Here is a 24,509-nt window from a genome sequence, read left to right as displayed (position 1 = left end):
AGTTGTTTTGGTTTGTGATCTCTTCTTGCATTGGGTTTATTGTCCAAATCTATTTCCTGGATGGTGAAGAACTTTTTTGAGATGGGACGGCTTGAACAATTTATTTGGCTACTTAAAGAACTTATTTCGGTATCCGGGTCAGGTGGAGTGACGGTCAAACTAATATTTAATCGTGTTAGGTACATCTTTAATGAGTTTTCGGGGAATGGATGGACACCTGGCTTCTAGATTCTGGTCATGGTGTCTGGGAAGCGGTTATGAAGTGACTACATAAAAGGAATATGTCCGTTTGTCCTTTGGCATTCTTAACAAAATAGAGAAAGAAAAAATAGAGAAAGAAAAAATAGAAAAAGAGAAAGAAAAGCTAGAACACGAAATGGAAAACCTAATCTCAATCTAGAAAGCGGGCTTTTGATATAGTAGAAATGGAAGATCTATTAAGTAGACTTCGGGCCTTGGAATATAGTGAAGTCCAGGCCTCTAAAGTAATGCCAACACCAAGAGAAAAGATTAAATCTTTCCTAAAAAGTCAATGGAAATTGTTCAGGGAGAGGCAGTTGCTGATCGACCAACGACCTTCAGCGTCATTGGTACTCAAAATGTAAAAGAATCCCATTCTTCGATGCACAAGAACCCTTTCTTCATCAAATTTTTGGAAGATGAAAAAAATGAAAGACTCATTCTGTGGGAAGAAGATAAGGTGGCAGGGATAAAGGGGGTGGAAGAGCTCCTCAGTCGGAAAAAGAATCTAGGGGAAATTTTTTTATTTGAGGAATCTGTTGTGGCTGAGATTGAGCAGCTCTTCTTGGAGTTGGAAAAATGTTCATATTAAAAGTAAGTTCTGTCACTTTTTGGTGGGGTGCTGAGGATTTCAAATTTGTCTCTAAAGAAGTAGTGAATAGATATGGTTTTGTCTGCTGTGTGAATATTAGTAATCTGAGAAAAAAAGGGGGAGGTGTAGAGGGGAAGTTAGTAATTACGTTGATCGGTTTTAAAGTTATAATCTAGAATGACAATGGGATGGTGTTGCTACTAAAAAGTAATAGGTTTTTGAGAAGCAGTTTCAAGGACGTGATAGAGGTAGTCGAAATGATTGTTGTGTTGGAAGTTGGTTGGGTATGGTTGGTACAGCTTCTCGGCTAATGTTTATGGTGTAAGGCTCGAACATGGAATGATGGGGGAAGTTCGGGCAAAGACTTTTATATCTTTTTCTTGATCTCCTGGTTCAGGGTTCGCCCTATCCAGTAATCCTTGATACTATGTAATATCTAGTGGGACTCCTGGTCTCCATTGTAATTATTTTAGTATCAATGAAAACATGTCATCTTTCAAAAAAAAAATCACGTGCTCTGTGGCTTAAAGCTGGGGACATGAACTCAAAGCTTTTTCACCGTACTGCCAACTCTCGAAGGAGAATCAATTCGATTAATTGCTTTAAGTATGGGGATTCAATAATTGAAGACCCAAATCTTATTAAAACCAAAATTGTGGAATTTTATTCGGGGCTTTATTCCAGATATGTGGAATGACGTCCGAAGGTGGACGGCATTCAATTCAAATGAATTTCATTCAGCCACAGAGCCAATTTGGATCGAAATTTCACAGAAGAAGTTGAACATGCCATATTTTCAGTGGCGGGGGATAAGGCTCCGAGCCCGGATGGCTTCCCCATGGCTTTTTTCCAGCACTTCTGGAGCACTCTTAAAGGGGACATTATGGCCTTTTTCAAGGAGTTCCAGCAGAGGGGTATCATTAGCGAAGCTACAAAGGCAACTTTCATTGCTCTAATCCCAAAAAAAGAAGAGGTCATTGGGATCAAGGACTTCCGCCCAATTAGCCATAAGTGTCCCCAAAATCGTAGCTAAGCTACTTGTAAGAAGAGTGAAAAAATTCATGGGGGATATTATACCACAGTTCCAGGGGGCCTTTGATGAATCGAGGCAAATCTTGGATGGTGTTCTAATTGCCAATGAACTCATCCACTCGGTAAAAGAAGTGGGCGCTCGGGTCTCGTATTAAAAATTGACATAGAAAAGGCCTATGATCATGTAGACTGGGATGTTCTCGACTTCATACAAGAAAAGACGGGCTTCGGTCCAAAGTGGAGGAAGTGGGTTAGAGCGCTTATAACATCTAACTCTTTCTCAATTATTTTTTTTGATGGGATGTTCTCAATTATTATCAATGGCTCAGCGGAAGGATTCTTCAAAGCATCAAGGGGTATCCGTCAGGGGGACCCATTAGCCCCGTACCTGTTTATAATGGTGGTTGAGGCCCTTGGTCTGATGTAGACAAAAGCGAACAGAATGGGTCTGGTTGGGGACTGCAAGCCGGGCCTTCAGGTGAAGAAATAACCCATCTTCAATTTGCGGATGACACACTAGTTTCCTCCAAAACACCCTCAGGCCATTCCTAATATTATGAAGATATTCAAGTGGTTTGAGGTTACTTCGGGCCTTAAAATCAATTTTAGCAAAAGCATGCTTTTGGGAATTAATTTGGACCAGACAGAGGTGCAAAGATTAGCAACGTCAATTGGGTATTCTGCTGGGACTTTCCCTGTTTCCTACCTAAGCTTACCCTTAGGTTTCGGCGTTCCATCTGCTGCCCAATGGGACCCGGTAGTAGAAAGAATTGAAAGAAAACTGGCAACGTGGAAGAAGAAATACATCTCTCTTGGGGGGAGAATAACATTAATAAAAGCGGCACTATCTAACATGCCAGTATACTTCATGTCGTTGTTCAAAATCCCGGTCAAGGTAGCATTGACAATCGAAAGACTGCAGAGGAACTTCCTATGGGACGGAGATGGTAACTCAAAGAAGGTGAGGCATCTAATTAGTTGGGAGAAAGTCTCACAGTCTAAACCGAATGGGGGTTTGGGTATTGGCAAGATCAGATTGCGGAATAAATCGTTACTTGGAAAATGGCTATGGAGGTACGGTATCGAGAAATCGGCTCTATGGCATCGGGTCACAAGATTGAAATATGGATCCGAATGGGGGGATATGAACATCAAGAAGCCATCGGGAGGAAAGGGACCAGGAGCTTGGATATCGATCTGCTCCGTTAAAGAAGACTTCGAGCAAGCAATTCGCTTCAAAGTCGGAAAAGGAACTAATGTAAGATTTTGGCTAGATCAATGGTGTGGTCAATCACTACTATGCTTGGAATTCCCAAGGTTATTAAGAATTGCTCTTTCCCCTGAAGCTACAGTTGCAGACTATCTAGTTAGAGAAGGTCAGGGAGGTAGAGATTTTTGGGATATTCGTCTGCGTCGGAATCTCAAGGATGAGGAAATCCATGACTTACGGAGACTCCTATCGGTCATAGAATCAACATATTGTTCGCAATTTAAGGAAGATGAACGAATCTGGATCCCGACGTCTAATGGGGATTTCACCTCCAAATCTTTCTTTATGCTTTTAAATGAGGGACATCAATCTCCGGTGAGGCGTATTTGGAAATCCCTAGCCCCCCGAGGGTGGTGGGTTTTGGGTGGACTCTGATACACCGGAAAATCAACACCTGTGATCGCTTAAAGAAAAGACATTTCAGTCTAGCGAGTATGTGCGTTCTCTACCACTGAGATGAGGAGACTTTGGATAATCTCATGCTGCATTGCCCATTCGCATACTCTTTATGGATAAGAGCAGTTGGAGCTTTTGGGATTTCTTGGGTTTGCCCTGGATCTATTAGCTCTCTTCTCCTCGGATGGTGCTCAGGGCCTTTCGGTAACATGGGTCAAAAACTTTGGGCAACAATCCCCTATGCCATAGTAAGGAACATCTGGAAAGAGCGCAATAGACGGATCTTTCTTGAAAAAAGTAGAACTGCTGCCCGTGTCGTCTTTGATATCAAAGTGGAACTGGTCTCATGGATAAAGTCAAAGAAACAAACCCCTTACGGGATGGTCGGTGATATGGGACAGAACCATCAGATCCAAGCCCAAACCTAAATGGATGAAGCCACCAACGGGGTGGCTGAAACTCAATTTTGACGGATGCTCCCTGGGTAATCCTGGAAAGGCTGGGATTGGAGGAGTCATTAGAAATTCTTCTGGGACAATGATTATGACGTACTTGGCACCATGTGGTATATGTGATGCTAATGAGGCGGAAGTCAGAGCTTTACTTTTTGGCTTGCGGTGGGCCTTCGAACTCGATCAACGTCCCCAAATAGTGGAAGGTGACTTCTCAAACACGGTAGCTTGGGCTTCTGAAACATCAAAGGGTCCTTAGAAATTGCAGGACGCTGTTGCGGAAATACTGGATCTAATGCAGGTAGTCAACCCGAGAATTGAACGGGCGATCGGTGAATGAAGTGGCTGATAGCCTAGCTAAGGTTGGAGCTAATAGGGAGGATTTCGAAGTAGTATCATATTTGTAATTACTCATGTTCCTCAGGGGAGGGTGGTGTAGGTCTGATCTTGGGAAGGACACATTTTACTTTTTTCTTCTTGTACTAGCTCGGGAATGCCCGATATCCGATTAATATTTTGTAAAAGCAGGTTGGGACTACTGGTCCCGAATGCTCTCTCAATATTTATGGAATACGTCATCTTTCAAAAAAAAAATTCACAGCGTTTATTTAATCCTCACCAAAGAACTGGCTAGAAGAGTGAAAGAAGTAAAGAAGAGAGTAATCTCTCAGTTCCAAGAGGCGTTTGTTAAAGGTCGGCAAATATTAGATGGGGTTCTCATTGCAAATGAAACGACGGACACATGGATAAGAGGAGAGAATGGGGTGGTATGCAAAACAGATATGGAAAAGGCTTATGATAATACGGAATGGAACTTCTTGGATTTTATTCAAGAAAGGATGTGTTTAAGTGCGAAATGGAGAAAATGGATTTCGGCATGTTTATGTACGATCTCTTTCGTTGGCTTGGTCAATGGCTCTCCCATTAGGTTCATCAACAGCTCCAACAAGGGTATATCATGCAAGGCAATCCCACCTTAGTTATTCATTATTATAGCTCAAGCTCTTAGCTTACTCATCTCCAAGGTAGAGGAAGCTAAGGCTGCCTATCAAGGCTTAAAATGTTTAGATAGAGAGCTCATGGATAAGACGATTGTCGAAGGTGACTCTTTGAATTTCATTCGATGATTGAAAGGTTCAATTTTTCCACCCTGGCGTTTCGCTCACTTCTTTGATGAGATCCAAGACAAAATTGGCAATTCTTCAATCATTTTCAAGCATATTCGAAGATCGGCTAATAATGTGGCGAATAGTCTTGCTCGTCAAGGAGTGGGGAGGGCGAGTTTGGAGAAGTTTGATTTCCTCCCCCGTAATTGTGTTTTCTTGCTTTTGCGTTTTCTATTTTTGTTCTTCATTTCTTATTTTTTGAAGCTTTGACATCTTGGTCTTCTCCTTTTTCATTAATGAAATCTCTACCATTATAAAAGGAAAAGGGTTTTACTATAGGTTCGGAGCCTAGCAGTAACACCCAGGCGATATCACATCTACAGTTTGCGGACGGTAAGCTAAAATTTCGTAAGGCATACATTATACTAGAAATCTCAAAAGAATATTTAGATGATTCGAAATAGCCTTGGGTCTGAAGATCGACTTTACCAATAAGTTTTCTTGTCGGGATTAATATGTTGGTGGATGAGGTGACCCCTCCCAAGCTTTAAGTCTCGGATGTAGGAAAGAGGAATTACTGATAACCTGTCTTGGACTTTCGCTGGGTTATAGGATTCCAAACGCATTTTTTTGGGACCCAGTAGTTGAGAGGATCTAAAGAAAACTTGAGACAGGGAAAAGGAAGTATCTATACTTTGGTGGTAGAATCGTGCTCATAAAGTAGCTTTGCCCAATATGCTGGTATATTACATGTCCCTCTATAAAATCCCAGTGTCAAAAAGAACTGAAAAATGGAAAGGGAGGGTGGGAAGGAAAAGGAAGCAAGCAAAGTGAAACACCTCATGTCTTGGAAAAGCGTGTTCAGATCAAAGAGACATGGTGGAGTGGCTCGAAAAATCAGATTAAGGAACGAGGCTCTAATGGGCAAATGACTTGGAGATTTGGGGAAGAAAATGAAGCACTGTGGTATCGAATCATAGGGGATAAATATGGGAGGGCTGGGGGGATTGGGAGAGTAGGAACCCTATTTCAGATAAATGTTTGGGAGGATGAAAGTCAATCTAGGTGTCCAACTCATTGTATGAGCCCCTAGATCTATGATTAGATGACTCCTTGTTGTGCCATGCTTTCTTGGACCTATTCCTCCCAGTGACCAATAGAGGGGCGGGAGTTTGTGACTACATACATAGAGGGGGGCGGTGGAGGTGGTATGCGTAGTTAGACTTGGAAGAAACCTCAAAGACAGTGAGATTTGCATCCTTTCCTCTCTTTTGAGCTTCTAGCATCCATTACCGCTCTCCATTTAATCCTAGGGTTGCAACTTGGGTCGGGTTCAACCCGATTTTGGCTCGGGTTGGGCTGGCATTTCCTCAGGTTGAGTTGGGTTAGGATTGGAAAAGTCAACCTGATTTAATTCCGGGCTGGATTAGCGTTGAGGCCTTGGGCAACCCGACCCGAACCTGACCATCCTCTAATTTTACCACGATTTCTTAGGATTATGTTTTTTTATATTATTCTGTTTGACCTTAGGTTAACACAAACCCAACCCGATACATTTCCGAATCTCCGTCTGATACTAAGGCAATTTGGTTACTAGAAGGATCATTGATAGAATGAGCCATGGCAGGCAACAACCTTAGTATAAAAGACACAACATCTGGTTGTTTTTCCATAGATGGTGAGAGCAAATTTGAGTGCGGAGCAGAGAACTGATAGTTTCTAAATGATTCAGAAGAAATAGGGTGTCAGAAACATCTAGATAAAATAACATAAAATAACCTAAAATATATGTTTATATTTAATAAGAAAATAAGAACGAAAACTTACAGTGTTAAACGAAGAAAAATTACCTGAAGAAAGAAATAGATGTCCTGGGCAGCCCGTTCATACACTTTGCGACCAACAAGACCTACAAGGGCAGCAGGTGCTTTATCTGCAAGAATATGCAGAGAAAGTTAGAAGAATAGTGGGAAAAAGGACAAGTAAGCTATGCAAGTTTGGAAGAACTAGTTACCAATAAAATATTTCTAAATAGGATATGCCAAGCAATGGTCAAGACTTTGACTTAAGGATTTGGCCATGCTTACAAAGAACAAATTAGATTTTTATAATAAATTGTGTCGGGTTAAACTTGGATAAAGAAAGACCAATTCCAGAGATGCATATCATTTTTTTTTCAAAAAATAAAGATTAGTATGAAATTTTGAACATTTATCTCATGGTGTGCGGAAAAGAGAAAATCTTAATTAAATGTTACACTCTGGAGGTAAAGCTGTTAAAGTTCTTCACAAGACTGACATTGAGGCCAAACCTATAGTGGCCGAATTGTTCCTACCCATGGTTTTAAATTTCGGCCGAAACGTTTCGTTTCGGTGGAAACCGAAACGAAATTCACTGTGAGTCGGAAAAGTACCAAACTTCGCCGAAACGTTTCGGAAATTTCGGCCAAACATTTCGGTGAAATTTCGGAAATTTCGGTGAAACGTTTCAGAAATTTCGGTGAAACGTTTTGGTGAAGTACAAAATTTCGGTGAAATTTCGGAAATTTCGGTGAAACGTTTCGGAAATTTCCGAAATTGAAATTTCGGTGAAATTTTTACAAGATTTCGTCCGAAATTTCGTACCGAAACCGAAACCGAGATTTAAAACCTTGTTCCTACCCTGTCACATGCATAGTTAACAATTTAACAATATGGGCCACAATGCATAAGAAAAAAAATTTCACCTTCCCAATTCCTAAAATACACCCCCTTGCTCATTAACAAAAAGCTATCATTTAGCCGACACTATAAATTTTCAGCAGACACCGACACGTATCAACACTTTAAAATGTACTGGTAAAACTATGTCGACAGGTAACCATGGTTTAAAATTTCGATTTCGGTACCGGTTTCAGACTTCCCAAAAACCGAAATTTCGGCCGAAATTTTGTAACATTTAAAAAAAAAAAAGATTTCAATTTCTCGAAATTTCGGACCGAAATTCTCGAAATTCCGAAATTTCAAATCGAAATTTAGGCCAAAATTTGGTAAAGACCGAAATTCGGAATTTCAGTTTCGGTTGATTTCGGTCCGAAATTTTGGATTTCGGTGGAAATTTAAAACCATGCACGTAACAACACTATTTTCGGCATTTTTAAACGTACTGCTAAAACCGTTATACATAATGTGAGTCTGTTGAGACGTTATTGTACCGTGTCAAGTAAAATCTATTATAATATGGCAGGACTGGGGTTTCACTGTTCACGCTGACGTGGACAGCTCCCCCATCCAGCTTGTGATCTACGTGGCATACAACGTAAAGTATTCCCTTTGCAAATAGAAAACCTCCCCCTCTTAACGTGTTTTTCCTGCTTCTACCCCACTCTATTTCCTTTATTCTAGGCTTAATAATAGATAATGCTTAACTAAGCTTCCTTTATTTTCGGCTCAATAATAGTCAATGGTTATCTAAACGTATATTTACATTCTTTTTTTCATTGTATCTAAACGAAAGAGCCACATGATTTCGCCATCGTGTTTTTTCATCGTCATTGCTTCTTTCAGACCCAAACAGACACGTCTCACATGCCTCTATTCTCCAAGTACCTTTGCCTATGTTGCATGGATTCTTTGCCTCCCTATGCCGAATCCGTGTCGACAAGTCTCCACATGCGAATCGGGCATGGATTCACGTGGGACACACCTTGATTCTTGTCGTAGCCGTGTCCCGCAAGAATCCTATTTTTTTCGGACGAATCCGATTCATCGTTGTCTCTTTTCCGCACGAATCCTGTCTTTTTCGGGCGAATCCGATTCATCGCTGTCTCTTTCAAAATGCAAATCATGTATATTTTCCCTTTAAATGTGTTTTCTTAACTCTTTTTTTATATGAAAGCACAACCCGTACTCTTTTAATAAAAACCCTAGTGCCTCGACCCTCGAACATCGACCGCCTTCCTCCTTCAACTCTCTTAATACAAAACTCGCAACAACCCCTCTATCCTCAATTTTTTCATGAATATATATACATATGCACGCACACACACACACACACACATATATATATATATATGAGGAAAAGGATTGTGCCACCTAAGTCGAGGGCCCAAACACATGGGTCCCACATTTTTTGTGCTGATCAAAACCATTCATTTGCAAGGCCCCATCATAGATAGGGTGTGTCCAAAAAATCAGGTCCATTGGATCATCCTAACAAAGTGGGCCCACATGAGTTTGGGGCCCTCGACAGCACCTAAGCTTGGTGCGGTCGACCGCACAATCCTTCCTGTCTCTCTCTCTCTCTCTACACACACACACATTTAAATTTTTAATTTTGAAAATTTCTTTTATTTAAAAATTACCGAATCCGAATCCTACTTTTTGGGGCTTGCCGAATCCAAGACCTCGAATCCGTGTCGGATCCCGACACGCGAATCCAAATCCATGCAACATAGACTTCTGCCTGTTTGAGTGCGTCTGTAAAACGTTACCCAATTCTAATATCTCCTTACTTTTGTTGTTTTTTTTAGTAGCATGTTGTCATCTCAACAATTCCAGCGACAACCTCTCCTTTCTTTGATGGAAGATTTGATCTATGTATTTATTTATTTATGTTGGGCTCAGTACTTTTTCCTTTTCTTTTGGTTTGTGGCACCAATTCCTCATGCCATTCTCTTTTCTCTTGGTTGCATCAAATTCTTTTCTCAAGTTATTGGTCATGGATGTCAAAAGGTAAGATACCAAAGTGCGAGATCTTTAAAGGCTCCCACAACATGGACTACATTCAAACCTAAGGTTGCAACCAAATCAGCCCGACATGAAAATAACATGGGTCGGGTTTAGAAATCGTGGGTCTTGGGTTGGATCGGGTTTCCGGTTGAAAAACCCAAAACCCAAAACATAACCCAAATCTTACATGTGTATGAAAAAGTACTCTCCATCTTAAATTTATGCACATGACAACTTAAATTTTGACTCAACCCGACCCTACCCGAGATAATTTCTAGGGTAGGGTAGGGTTGGGTTATGGAAAACCCAATCAGCTCGACCCGAGTTGCAACCCTATTCAAACCCAAATGTTCGGGCGCCGATAGTTAGATTTGGTATGGTTTCTACTGTAGAATCAGGAATCCAAATTGGCATTTTATTCTTATTACACTTTAAATGGAATGCAAAAATAATTAAAAAGGTAGTTGAAATACAACTTAACATTGGTTAGTGTTTTCAATAATACACCTGAAAACCATAATTGAAATGTTCGCGTTGCTGTTGTTTTATACGTGTCTCTGTTGTTTGTGCTGTTGTTGCTTCAATCACTACTAATACAAAATGAAAGAGATGATGCTACTAAGAGACACTTTTGTACTACAATATCCATATTTTGTTAGATTCACAATTTCTGTTTAGAGTTTCTTTAGTTGCTATCCGACCCGTGCATTGCACAGGTTTTCACACTGTATTATTTATTACCAAATATTGTGTTTTCTCCTCCTTTATCATTAGCTCTTATTTTATTATTAGTTCTTCTTTTAACATTCTTTAACTAATATTTTTTGTTATCCCCCTTCCCCTAAGCCTAAAACACTAAACAAACACTCTTCCAATATTATATTTATTGAATCTTAGTGGTCTTGTTCTCGATGCATATTGGAACGGAAGATAACTAGATTAGATTGATGAATGGACTATTATTTAATCATCTCATATTTATTTGAGGCTTATAGTTGCCTACTCTTGAGAAGTGAGATTTATTAGCTTATTCAATGGATACCATGTTTATTTGTTGAAAATTATATCATAATCAGTAATTTAATATATATATATATATATCTGTGTGTGTGTGGGGGGGGGGGGGGGGGGGATTTGCTAGCCTCCTTTGCAGAAAGCACCTTCGCGCCCATCCTTTGCATGTGATGAGAGCCATCTATGTTGACTTTTGACAAATTTTGTCTTATTCACTGCCGTGGCCGTCATCATATGCAAAGGACGGGCGCGAAGGTGCTTTCTGAGAAGGAGGCCAGCAAATCCCTATATATATATATATATATATATATATATATAGAGAGAGAGAGAGAGAGAGAGAGAGAGAGTTAAGTGAAGCTACACATATGTATAGCTAACTTAGCTACACCGACGGCTTAAAATACAGTGGGCCCACCTTGTTTGGGTGATCCAAACCATTCATTTGATACGCCCTCACATTGATAGGGTGTGCCCAAAAAATCAGCTCCATTGGATGATCCCAACCGTTCAAACTGTGGAGGCAAAAATGGACAGATTTGTGAAGGTTTTTACACGTCCATTTTTGCCTCAACAAATCGTAGGGTTGGGATGATCCTATGGAGCTGATTTTTTGGGCACACCCTATCTATGTGAGTGCCTGTCAAATGAATGGTTTACAACACCGAAACAATGTGGGGTCCACTGTATTCTAAGGCGTCGGTGTAGCTAAGTTAGCTACACGTATGTGTAGCTACACTTTTCTCATATATATATATATATATATATATATATATATATATATATATATATATAAATTTGCTAAGGAATTTCGCAGAAAGGCATTTCGCGGTTGACTTTTGCATGACAGAACAGCCACCATATTAAATAAAACCTCATTTTTTTTGGAACTAAATATAAATCCATATAAATGCACAACTATAAAAAGCTGGTGAGATGGTTATAGAGAAAAGAAAGAACAACAATTATATCGCTACCAAGTGAGCAGCAAATAATGTAAGAGCATGGAGCTTACCAATCATGAGTTCATGAACAAATTTTGCACGTCGAGAAGCTTCTAGTTCCTGTTCATCTGTGAAAGAGTTGCTCTCCTTTGGGTTATTAGTTTGATTTGCCTCTTTCTTAGGCAAAGAAACATTCATAGGCTGACTGTGACTACTCAAATGCGAATTTTGAGACTGAATGACTGATGGAGGTGGCCGCTGACGCCTTGGATGTTTAGTTATGAAGATCCCATCAGGCCAAAGGATCTAATCAAATGACATGTAAAATTAGATCAGGGGCAACTACCATTGTAAATTAAAAAAAGAAAAAGAAAAAAAGGGTATGCACGCCCACCCATAACGGAGTTCATTTACTGAAAATACCCAAAAGGAGTTGCTATTAAAAACTCAAATAATCATTACAAACTAGCAAAAAAAGGTGAATCGAAGATCTATTAAAAACTCAAATAATCATTACAAACTAACAAAAAAAAAGTGAATCTTTATTTACTGAGAATGAAGAGATGGAATTTTCAATAACTACGATGGGGACTGCCCAAGGCCAAAGAAAGCCAATGAGATCATTCCCAGAAGTTTCAAAAGAGTCTAAATGCAAGTGGGGTCCAACCAACTTTAAATCCCGTTAAAAATGCTTGAAAATTAGAAGAATAGGGTATATTTTGTAATTTGGATTGTTAACTATGGTCAAACTGCACATGGTGGAATATTTATTCCCCCTTGAGTTTTTGAGACTAGCATGGGGCCCACTTTTTGAGTCTAATTATAGGACTGGTTTCCCATTACTACAAATCATAATAGGATAGTTCGTTCATTTAATTTAGTTCAAATAGATTCCTAAGCAAGAAAGGCGACCCCTAGCCATGGGATTGATTTTGTTTCCCAATTAAAAGTGAAATCCCATGCCAGATTGGAATCCACTACTGATTGGGAATTCTATAAATCATGTAGGTCTATGGCCCCTCTTATGCAATGACTGGTGAATGAAAATAAAAGTCGGAGCCTTTTGCTCTTGCATGGAAGTGATTTCCAATCTTTGAAGACATGGGTGCAATGCTCATGATCGAGTCATTGGTGTGATGTCTTTGGTTGGTTATGGTTAGTGGTGTGATGCCTATCCTTTCTTAAGCGGGTTCTACTTTTTCCCCATTTAATCTCTTATCTTTTTCTACTTCCAATCATCCATTATTTTCTACTCTTCAATTTTTCCTTTCTTGCTAATCCTGATTTCTAGAAAATCTAGGTTAAATTGTTGTAATCTTACAAACAGTTCCATTTGATTGACCCCATTTGTTGATCTGATGGCCGGATCCGATTGGAACTTTAGGGTTTCTCTAAGGCCATAACTGACTCAAAATACTCAAATCTCACCCTGATCCAACGGTGAGATTTTGATCTATGCAAATCAATATTTGAGTATTTGTAACTATGCAATTTAGAAAAAGCACCCATATTGATCATTTGTCATCACATTGATCTTGATTCTTCATATTGTACTTGAATATTATTTTCCCACCACCTCCTAAATTTTTGAAGAGATCCCATGATTGAATATTTGTTGATCCAATGGGAACTTTGCTAAATTTAGTTATTTCATCAATTCCGAATATCCCAAGTTAATTCTCTTGAAATCTTTGTACTGGATTCCATTTAGTTCAGGCTTAGAAAACCCCTACTTAGCCCTTCCAATGCTCCTAACCTATGTTACATGGATTCTTTGCCCCCCTATGCTGAATCCGTGTCGACACGTCTTCGCATCCGAATCGGACAGGGATTCATGTGGGACACACCCGGATTCTTGTCGTAGCCGTGTCCCGCACGAATCATGTTTTCTTCGTGCGGATCCGATTCATCGTTATCTCTTTTGCAATGCGAATCCGGTATATTTTCCCTTTAAATGTATTTCCTTAACTTTTTTATATGAAAGCACAACCCATACGCTTTTAATAAAAACCCTAGTGCCTCAACCCTCGAACATCGACCCTCTTCCTCCTTCAACTCTCTTAATACAAAACTCACCTCAACCCTCTACCCTCAAATTTTCTATGAATATATATGCATTGACATACATACATACATACATATATACACATATATATTTATATTTTAAATTTTGAAAATTTTATTTTATTTAAAAAATGCCAAATCTGAATCCAACTTTTAGGGGTTTGCCGAATCTGACACCTCAAATCCGTGTCGGATCCCTACACGCGAATTTGAATCCATGCAACACTGCTCCTAACATTCCACTCATAGAAATATCCTGCACCAAATTTGGTACTAGAGCTTAGGCTTCTTTATGGAGTAGGATCTCTATGGGTGGTTTATCTGAGGGACAAAACGATAGACACTTGATTAGAATGGATCAGCAAATGGACTATCGTGAGTAGCGGATTAAGTCCTTTTAAGGAAGGGTAGATTGAGCAAAAGCCACAATCTGCTAGGGGGATCTTCACCAAAAGAGACGGAGCTCATGAAATTCGTGCACATAGTGATGATTGGGGAACCAAGCTGAGACCTACTGTGCAACCTAAAATAACTCCAATTTGATATAGGTATTTTGACATCAGTCAGGAGCATAGTTTTAAATTTCGTCCGAAATCCAAAATCTCGACCGGTTGACCGAGCCCAAAATTTTGCGAAATCCGAAATTGCCAAACTTCGAGAAATTCAATTTTTTTTAAAAAATAATATTTTTACGAATTTTCGGCCGAAATTACCGAAATTTCAGAATGATTCATTAATTATTATTTTTTCGGGATTTCGGCTAAATTAGGACCGAAACCAAAATTTGAATCCATGGTCAGGAGACCTATGGAGTTATTGTTGCAGTTGAAGTCTCCTAGGGGAAGCTTTGCTACCATTTGATGTAGGTCAAGATGGCGGGAGCTTTCTTTGTCAAGGATGAGATCTGAGCAGCTCTGATTGCACTAGGCAATGACCTTTCAAAATACACCTTGATGCTCAAAAACAGGGTCACAGTCACCAATATAGGTCTGAGCTAGGTAGAGTTCATGATCAAACTTGACTGAAACCTCTAGTACCTTGTAGAAATGGTCTTCATAATCATCTAGGACCCCAAAGGAGAGAGTTTAGGAACAGATCCACTGGATCTAATCCCAACCAAAACTCATAGTTTAGTTCAGCAGAGTTCGATTGCGAGCCTGAGAACCGTAAGATTTGGGTTAAAATTCTTCTCAATTTAGAAGGAAAAGGTAATATTCCTGTAGTCCTAAATTTGTAAGATACCCAGAGATAGAATAGCCTCAGAAAGGAAAAGAAGTAGTTGCTCACACTGGAACTACATGGTGAACTGAGTGGTATTAAAATTCTAAGGTTTGATGACAGATGAACCTGAAAAATACCCAGAGATAGAATAGCCTGAGAACCGTAAGATTTGGGTTAAAATTCTTCTCAATTTGGGGGGAAAAGGTAATATTCCTGTAGTCTTAAATTTGTAAGATACCCAGAGATAGAATAGCCTCAGAAAGGAAAAGAAGTAGTTGCTCAAACTGGAACTACATGGTTGTAAGCCCAATGGTTCCCACCTTGGCATTCCCATCTTATTTTGATGATTCCAATACACAAGTGATTTAAGATCACTAATGTGTTTGCATGTCTAAGTTGTAGATCTTAATTGTGCTAAGATAAGATTACTTGGATTGAGGCCAAGAAGCTCTCATTGGACCACATTCGGAAGGCCAAAGACATCGAAGACCCAAGACGCATGAAGACTTGAAGCATTGCAAGTGAAGACCATTTTATGTCTTTTTTAGAATGTATAAGATCCAATCCTAGCTTTAGATTTTAAGAGGCATAAATTAAGTAAATAAACACACACCCTAAATGTTTATGTGATTGTCCTTGTGTGTTCCAACACTTTGGAACCCTCATAACAATCCCAACTTGGTGTAAAGTTGGAAGCCCAAAAACAAGAATTGAAAATCTGCTTGACATAGGCTTCTCGGAACTCCGAGAGAATTCTCGGAACTCCGAGAAATCCTCGGAGCTCCGAGATTTGGTCCAGTAGCTTTTTTCCAACTTCTGTGTGTATTCCCGGAACTCCGAGATAAATTCTCGGAACTTCGAGGAATTTCTCGGAACTCCGAGACCACTATAACGGGAAGAAAAAATATAACCGTTGGGAACTTTGCCAGAATTACGACTATGCCCCTCAAACGGTCATATTTGGTTTTTCTATATATATGGGTATTCCCACCTTCCCAATAATCAATCATAACACTCTAAAACTCTAGTTGAACATCCTAAAGAGTGATTCAAGCTTGTTTATGCCTCTCATCCTCTAAGATTAGGATTTGGATCATTAGGCTCAAATTGTACATCTTCTACAAAACATTGTGTACCCTTGTGAGGGATTTTTTGTTTGTTCTTTCTTTCTTACTCAAGACGTTTGTATTGGGCGAGTGTTCGGAGAAGCGGAGCCCACTCTCCGTGGTGAAGATTGCCACCAAGGTTAAAGCAATTGGAATTGTAATCGGCACCGATCTTCGCCGAAGTTAAGAAGATCATATAGTGAACCCATCAACGGGTTTGGTTGGTGGAGTGGAGTAGGCCTCGCGTTGGAGGACCGAACCACTTTAAATCTCGGGTGCAATCTCTCTTATCTCTTGCCTTTCTATTATTTCACTTAGGATTTAACTTGTTGTGCTTAATTTTCATATTTGATCTCTTAATCTTCAAAATTGGGTTAGAAGTTTTCAAAAAGTTAAAACTTGTTGGCAACCTAATTTTACCTCCTCATTAGTTGCCGTACTCGAGACCACCCTTGGAATTTCACTTGGTATCAGAGCCTTGGCTCTTAAAAGATTTTCTTTTCTTAAAATCTTTGGTAAATTTTTTTTAAAATTGGAAAGATCATAAGATCTTTGGCAACTTTCTAATTGTGAAATGGCAAATACAAATGGAACCGGGCTTCCGGAAGGCCATTCCACAACTAGACCTCATTTCTTTGATGGGTCCAACTATGGACATTGGAAGACAAGGATGCGCATCTATCTTCTTTCGATAGATGTGGAGCTTTGGCACATTGTAGAAAATGGATACACTTTGCCTTCCAAACCATTTGAAGAATGGAATGTTGTAGAGAAAAGGCATGCAAATTTAAATTACAAAGCTATAAACTCTTTGTTTTGCGCCTTATCTACGGAGGAGTTTAATAGAGTAGCTCTTTTTTATTCCACCAAGGTTATTTGGGATACACTTGTCGTTACCCATGAGGGAACATCACAAGTTAAGGATTCCAAAATAAACTTGTTAAAGAGCAAATATGAAATGTTTAGAATGGGTCAAAATGAAAGTATTTCCAATATGTACACCCGATTTTCTAAAATTTCTAATGAATTAGCTAATCTTGGTAAATCTTATCCTACTGATGAGCTTGTGAGTAAGTTGCTTAGGTCACTTCCTCCTTATTGGGATACAAAGGTCACCGCCATCCAAGAATCTAAAGATCTCAAGGCGCTAACCATGGAGGAGCTTGTAGGATCTCTTATCACTCATGAGATGCTCCTCACTAGCCGTCAAGAAGAGAAGAAGCCGAAAGAGAAAGAAAGAGAAAGTTGATCTCTAGCTCTAAAGGCCTCCAAGACGGACTCATCATCAAGTGATGCGAATAGCGATGAGGAAGAAGCGTTAAGAAAATTTAAAAGCTTATGGAGAAAGAAGCATAAAAAGGATAAAAAGAAGAAGAAAATGTAGTAGAAGGAGGATTAAGGTGCTACAATTGTAAGAAGACGGGACACAAAAGACCGGAGTGTCCACTTCTTAAGTCATCTTCCTCAAAATACAAGGGAAAGAATGATTGGAAGAAGAACAAGGGTCTTGTAGCCGCTTGGGATGCTTCTAGCACCTCGGGAAAGAGCTCAAGTGAAGGGGAAGATAAAAAAGATGATCTTTGCTTCATGGCATTCACCCATGAAGATGAGGTAAATTCTAACCCCTCTTGTAGTTCATCAAGTAGTGATAGTGAAAAAATATCTTATGATGAATTACGCATAACCTTGCATTCTCAAATTTCAAAAAATTAAGTTCAAAAGAAATCTATTTCAAAATTAGAAAATGAACTTAATATTTTCATAAATGAATCTTCTTCTAAATCTCAAGCACAACTTGAAATTTTTAAACTTGAGATTGAAACCCTTAAGGGTATTTTGGATGAGAAAACTTGCCAATTAGCACAATTTCAAAATGTGGCAAGCTCTTCCAAATCTTATGAAGATAACACTAATGATTTTCTAAATCAAATAACCAATCTTCATAATGAAAATGAAAAGTTAAGATTATATCTCCATGGATTCTTAAATGGTGATAAAATTATTGACATAGTCTTAAAGAAGGCTAGTCATATACCTAATCATGCATTTTATGATAGGACTAGTCTATCTAACCCTCATGTTAGATGTCATTATTGTGGAATCAATGGTCATTACCAATTCCAATGTGCATCTAAAATTAGGGATTGTGGTGGAACCAAGAAAGCTTGGGTTCCCAAAGCCCCCATATGATTCTCTTCATATGTGCTTAGATTAGGGGCTTGAACTTAAAATTGAACATCTTTTTATAGTTATTTAAATATCCCATCTTGTATTGAATTTGTTTTCCAAATAGGTGGAGTTCTATGTTTGTCTTTTTCCTTGAAAAAGGGGGAGCTTAAAAATTAAAAAATTTTATCCCTTTGATTTTCTTTTACCCCATCTTTTTGATAGATGCCAAAGGGGGAGAGAAATCTAGTGTAAGGAAATATATGCTTTTATTGAAAAATCTCTTGTGCTTATCATCAAAAAGGGGGAGATTGTAAGCCCAATGGTTCCCATTTTGGCATTCCCATCTTATTTTGATGATTCCAATACACAAGTGATTTAAGATCACTAATGTGTTTGTATGTCTAAGTTGTAGATGTTAATTGTGTTAAGACAAGATTGCTTGGATTGAGGCCAAGAAGCTCTCATTGGACCACATTCAGAAGGCCAAAGACATCGGAGACCCAAGACGCATGAAGACTTGAAGCATTGCAAGTGAAGACCATTTTAAGCCTTTTTTAGAATGTATAAGATCTGATCCTAGCTTTAGATTTTAAGAGGCATAAATTAAGTAAATAAACACACCCTAAATGTTTATGTGATTGTCCTTGTGGTGTTCTAACGCTTTGGAACCCTCATAACAATCCCAACTTGGTGTAAAGTTGGAAGCCCAAAAACAAGAATTGAAAATCTGCTTGACATAGGCTTCTCGGAACTCCGAGCTCGAAACTTCGAGAAATCCTTGGAGCTCCGAGATTTGGTCCAGTAGCTTTTTTCCAACTTCTGTGTGTATTCCCGGAACTCCAAGATAAATTCTCGGAACTCCGAGGAATTTCTCGGAACTTCGAGAATTCTCTCGGAACTCCGAGAATTCTATAACGGGAAGAAAAAATATAACCGTTGGGAACTTTGCCAGAATTACGACTATGCCCCTCAAACGGTCATATTTGGTTTTTCTATATATATGGGTATTCTCACCTTCCCAATAATCAATCCTAACACTCTAAAACTTTAGTTGAACATCCTAAAGAGTGATTCAACCTTGTTTATGCCTCTCATCCTCTAAGATTAGGATTTGGATCATTAGGCTCAAATTGTACATCTTCTACAAAACATTGTGTACCCTTGTGAGGGATTTTTTGTTTGTTCTTTCGTTCTTACTCAAGACGTTTGTATTGGGCGAGTGTTCAGAGAAGCGGAGCCCACTCTCCGTGGTGAAGATTGCCACCAAGGTTAAAGCAATTGGAATTGTAATCGGCACCGATCTTCGCCGAAGTTAAGAAGATCATATAGTGAAGCCATTAACGGGTTTGGTTGGTGGAGTGGAGTAGGCCTCGCGTTGGAGGACCAAACCACTTTAAATCTCGGGTGCAATCTCTCTTATCTCTTGCCTTTCTTTTATTGCATTTAGGATTTAACTTGTTGTGCTTAATTTTCATATTTGATCTCTTAATCTTCAAAATTGGGTTAGAAGTTTTCAAAAAGTTAAAACTTGTTGGCAAACTAATTTTACCTCCTCATTAGTTGCCGTACTCGGGACCACCCTTGGAATTTCAATGGTGAACTGAGTGGTATTAAAATTCTAAGGTTTGAAGACAGATGAACCTGAAAAATACCCAGAGATAGAATAGCCTGAGAACCGTAAGATTTGGGTTAAAATTCTTCTCAATTTAGGGGGAAAAGGTAATATTCCTGTAGTCTTAAATTTGTAAGATACCCAGAGATAGAATAGCCTCAGAAAGGAAAAGAAGTAGTTGCTCAAACCGGAACTACATGGTGAACTGAGTGGTATTAAAATTCTAAGGTTTAATGACAGATGAACCTGAAAAATCCTTTGAAGAACTTTGGAACTCTCAATGGGATCTCATTTGTTTGCACAAAATCTCCTTAAGGAGAAATTAAACACACATAAGGCCATCAAGAAGCTTCAAAAGACAAAAAAAATCAATCAAGTTCGCGGGATGTATCCTAACCAAGAAGATTTTACTCTGCAGGTTTTCTGGAATACCTGACCTGAGAATTAAGATTGAAGAGCTTTAGATCTTGCCGAATTCCTGGAGGATCTGATCTAGATATTTAGTTTAAGCTACAAACAACATTCAGCAACAGCCAGATCTCAAAAAAAAAAGCTATGGAAAACTCAAGGAAAACATTTCCCGGAGCTACCCGAGACTATCCCTTTCTAGCAGACTATTGTGAGATCCAGAACCTGAAACCTTGAGGATTTTGGTTTATGAAATGGACAAATGTATGCCAAATTTGTAGGATATTTTGTAGATCTATAATGGAGGTCTGTGAAAAATTCAAAAGGAACTTAGGCATGAGGTCTGTGAAAAAATCAATCAAAGAATTGTGCGCAAGATCCGGTTAACTGTGAAAGCAGAAGGTTCTGCTATAGTGACTAAATCTGAAACTTTAAGGCCTTTGATCTATTAATTTCGAACAAATCCTTCAAATTTCTTCTGATATCTTGTAGATCTTATGTGAAGAACATCTCAAGTGAAGAATAGAAGGAAGCTTGGTTGGAAATTGAGCAAGAACAGAGCCTAAACTGACAAATTGCTCTTTATGGCAGCAAATTCAGATTTGTGAACTTCTGCTGTCATAAGCATTAATCCCTTGCAATTTAGAATCAAGATCTGGCTTTATATCACAGATCTGGTGGAATGGCAGAACGCAAAGAAAAATTCATTTACAGGAATGAAATGTCAAGAAGAAAATTCCATCAAATCTTTGGGAACTTCATCCATTACAGCAGTGATGAACCAATGTAACCAGATCAAGATCTTCTTGAACTTTTCTTGTTTCTCTTCAATACAATGATGATACTCTTATGAGGAGATGCGGGAACGGTGATTGAAACTGATAATCCTTGCATTCAAGCAAAGTACGATAGGGAGAAATGCAGAGAAAGGCATATGATATGCCTGCAACTCCTCTTTCCAAGGTAGAATTCCAGCAGAAAAAAATCTCTGCACAAGTAGAAACTTTCCCTCCAAAATCCCAGATCTATTTCAAAAATTCAAAGTTCAATGAAAAAATGAGAGAAAGAGGCTTTATATAGACAGCCCCATTACAAAATATGGACTTCCTAAACTACCCCTAATGCAAAATGATTATTAAGGACAACTACAATTACGAAAAGACTCATAGAAGACACTAATACATTAATTAAGGAGGTAAACTACTATAATAAGAAGGCATGAAAAAGGGATGATGTATGGCAAGGGGATGCTCCTACATCAGCTATGAAGTAATCCTATCTTATCATTCCCGTGAAAAGGTTTAGGAAGGAGCAAGAATGATGTCAAAATTTATTCGAGTGGCATCAGTATTGTGTCAACAAGTGTAGCCATAGGTACACTACTCAATGGGGTGTACCGATCATGACATTTGGTTGTATTTCCTAATTGGAAACTCCACTATGGAAATTATAACCTATTTTTGTGAGAACTCAACCAAGGAGAAATCACCTTGAAAGTCATGATTGGATCGATCTAGTTGTTTATGTATTCATCTCGTGTATCATCGGAACATCAATAACACATCAAAGGCCAATACCACTCGGAGGGCCTATTATGAGAACACAAGGCTAATTCAACTCCTTAATCGACAGGGTTGAGAACTTTTCAAGTGGGGAAGAATGATGGGGAACCCTCCATGGCCAAGTAAAACCAAGGAGAACACTCTCGAAAATTTTACAAGAGCCTAAACCAAGTGAGGTCCATCCAAGTTTAAGTCCCTTCTGAAATTCTCAAAAATTACAAGTATGTGGGCCTTTAAAATGAATGGTTTGGATCACCCAAACAATGTGGGCCCCCACTGTATTTTAAGCTAGTGTGTAGATAACTTATCTACACAAGTGTGTAGGAACCCTTTTCTCTTTTAATTGGGATTGTTGACTATGGTCAAACTTCCCAGTGTGGAATATATGTTCATCGTTTCAATTTTCAAGAGTAGCATGGGGTCACTGGGTGGTCACACAAAGGATCTAAGAGCTCTACATCTATTTTTAGTTAGTTTGAATTATTAAATTGGTTTCTATTTTAATGTTTTAGTTTAATTGGGATTGAACATCTATCACAATGGTTAAGGCTTTGTTCTTTGACCCAGAGGTTGAGGGTTCAATCCCAGCTTACCTAAGAAAAAAAAGTTTAGTTTAATTAGGAGTTTTATTTGGGAGAGAATCTTTTAGAGTCCACGTAAAAGGGGTGGATTGAAATTTAATTCTTATCTTTTTTAATGATAAAGTTAATTAAAACTGAAGACCTCTGTAAAAAGGTGGGGTTGGCACCAATTGAGGAGAAGATGAGAGAGCACCGCTTAAGATGGTTTGGTCATAGCCAACATAGGCTTTTGGATGCTCTAGTGAGAAGAAGTGACTAGTGCCAAGTTGATGGAGTAAAAAGAGGTAGGGGCAGACCGAAAACAACTTGGGTAGAAACAATGAGGAAAGACTTGATGGCTAGGTACATAACAGAGAACGTGACCTTGGATAGGAGAGAATGGAAGAAAATGATACATATAGACAAATCCAACTAGTGTCAGGATTAGACTTAGTCAATTTGAGCCAGGTAGATTCTTTCAACTTCTTCATGGAAATTTTCTAAAGGATTCATTAGCCGACCGCAACTAGTTTGGGACAAAGGCTTAGTTGAGTTGAGTTTTTGAATCTGAGTTGAATGATATAGTTAATTCTTATTTCGCAATCACTCTAATGGTTAAGAGTCCTTACGTTAGAAGTTTCTATTTGTACTTTGTTACTAAAAATGTTTGTCTTAAGTCTAGGATTAGCTTCCCTTTACTACAAGAGGCATAATATGATAGTTTCTATTATTTAATTGAATCCATTTACACTCCTAAGTAAGAAAGGACGCTCCTAGCTGTAGGATTGATTTTGTTTCCCAATTAGAACAGATATCCCACACAAGTTTGAAGTTCTCTATTGCTTGGGAATTCTATAAAGGATGTAGGTCGATGCCCTTTTCTATAGTGATTAAAGAATGAAAATAACAATCGAAGTCTTTTGCTCATGCGTGGAAGTGATTTCCAATCTTTGAAGGCATGGGTATGATGCTCATGATCGATTCATTGATGTGATTCCATTGGTGTCATTGGTGTGATGTCTTTATGTGGTTAGTGGTGTGATGCCCTAACTCATATTCTGTCTTAAGTGAGTTCTATCTTTTCCCTCTTCAATATATTATTTGCTTCTACTTCAAATCATCCAAATCTTCTATAATCTTCAATCTTTTCTTTCTTCCTGATCTTGATTTCTACAATCTTAGGGTTGGAGTGTAGTCAAATGACAAATAGTAAGACATAACAAATAGCAAGACATAACCAACATAAATTTCAGCCTGATCCAACAATGAGATTTTGATCTATGCTCTAAGTATTAGTATGTTCTGCATATTTGGAAAAATACCAAGTTTTGACCATTTGTGATCCGATTGATCTCGATTCTTGATATTACCTTTGAATAGTATTTTGCTACCACCTCCTTTAATTTTAAAGTGATACGGTGTGATCTTTGCCATTTCCTTCAGGACAATGGCTAAATTTAGAGATTTTCTCTAATTCTGAAAATCCCAAGTTAATTCACTAGGAATACTTGGACTGGATTCCATCGAGTCCACTCTTAGAAACAGTGTTTAAAAACGCGGATGCGGTGTGGATCGCGGCAGAAGAAAATCCTAGTCGACTCGGCACGACTCGGTCGAGTACTCGGTTGATGTGGTCATAATTCGAGAGAGTTAAAGGAGTTTTTATTGGCTTTTTATGGCAAAAAGCGGAACACGGATGCGGTGTAATGCGGAACACGGCCAAGGTAAAAGGGAGTCCACGTGGACACACGGGAGTTTTAAAACTATGCTTAGAAAACCCCTATTTAGCCCTTCAAACCCCCTAGCATTCCAACCATAGAAAAATCCTGTACCAAAATATCCTGCCAACCACCTCTTTACCAGATAAAGGTAGCCATGATGTAAACTTTCAGTGGACAAGTGAATAATAATGTGAAATTATGAAATAATCCTAACAAATAGAGGCTCTTAACTTTTTAAATAAATGTAAAATATGTTGATTAGAGGTTAAGGAAAGAGAATAGAAGCAAGAAAATGCAACAATTAGCCATTTCAAAAAAAAAAAAGAACGCAACA

The 24,509-nt window shown here is 38.7% G+C and overlaps 1 protein-coding gene across 3 annotated transcripts in view; it reads right to left on the bottom strand.

The window, feature by feature from the left end:
* LOC143845678 (phox (PX) domain-containing protein) overlaps positions 1–24,509 on the bottom strand; it is a 55,446-nt gene that overhangs the window by 5,419 nt on the left and 25,518 nt on the right. For all 3 annotated transcript variants that reach the window (XM_077354074.1, XM_077354075.1, XM_077354076.1), the window contains 2 exons: positions 11,824–12,058; positions 6,939–7,021 (listed from right to left, as the gene is read on the bottom strand). In XM_077354074.1, coding sequence (XP_077210189.1) covers positions 6,939–7,021; positions 11,824–12,058 — 318 coding nt within the window. The remainder of the gene's footprint in view (positions 1–6,938; positions 7,022–11,823; positions 12,059–24,509) is intronic.

This window comes from Tasmannia lanceolata, unplaced genomic scaffold (assembly GCF_043159265.1).
Source record: "Tasmannia lanceolata isolate RefF3 unplaced genomic scaffold, GAP_Taslan_0.1 ptg000015l, whole genome shotgun sequence".
In the NCBI taxonomy this organism is placed as follows: Eukaryota; Viridiplantae; Streptophyta; class Magnoliopsida; order Canellales; family Winteraceae; genus Tasmannia; species Tasmannia lanceolata.
Note: the sequence above shows the minus strand (reverse complement) of the source record. Positions and strands in the feature narration are given on the sequence as shown.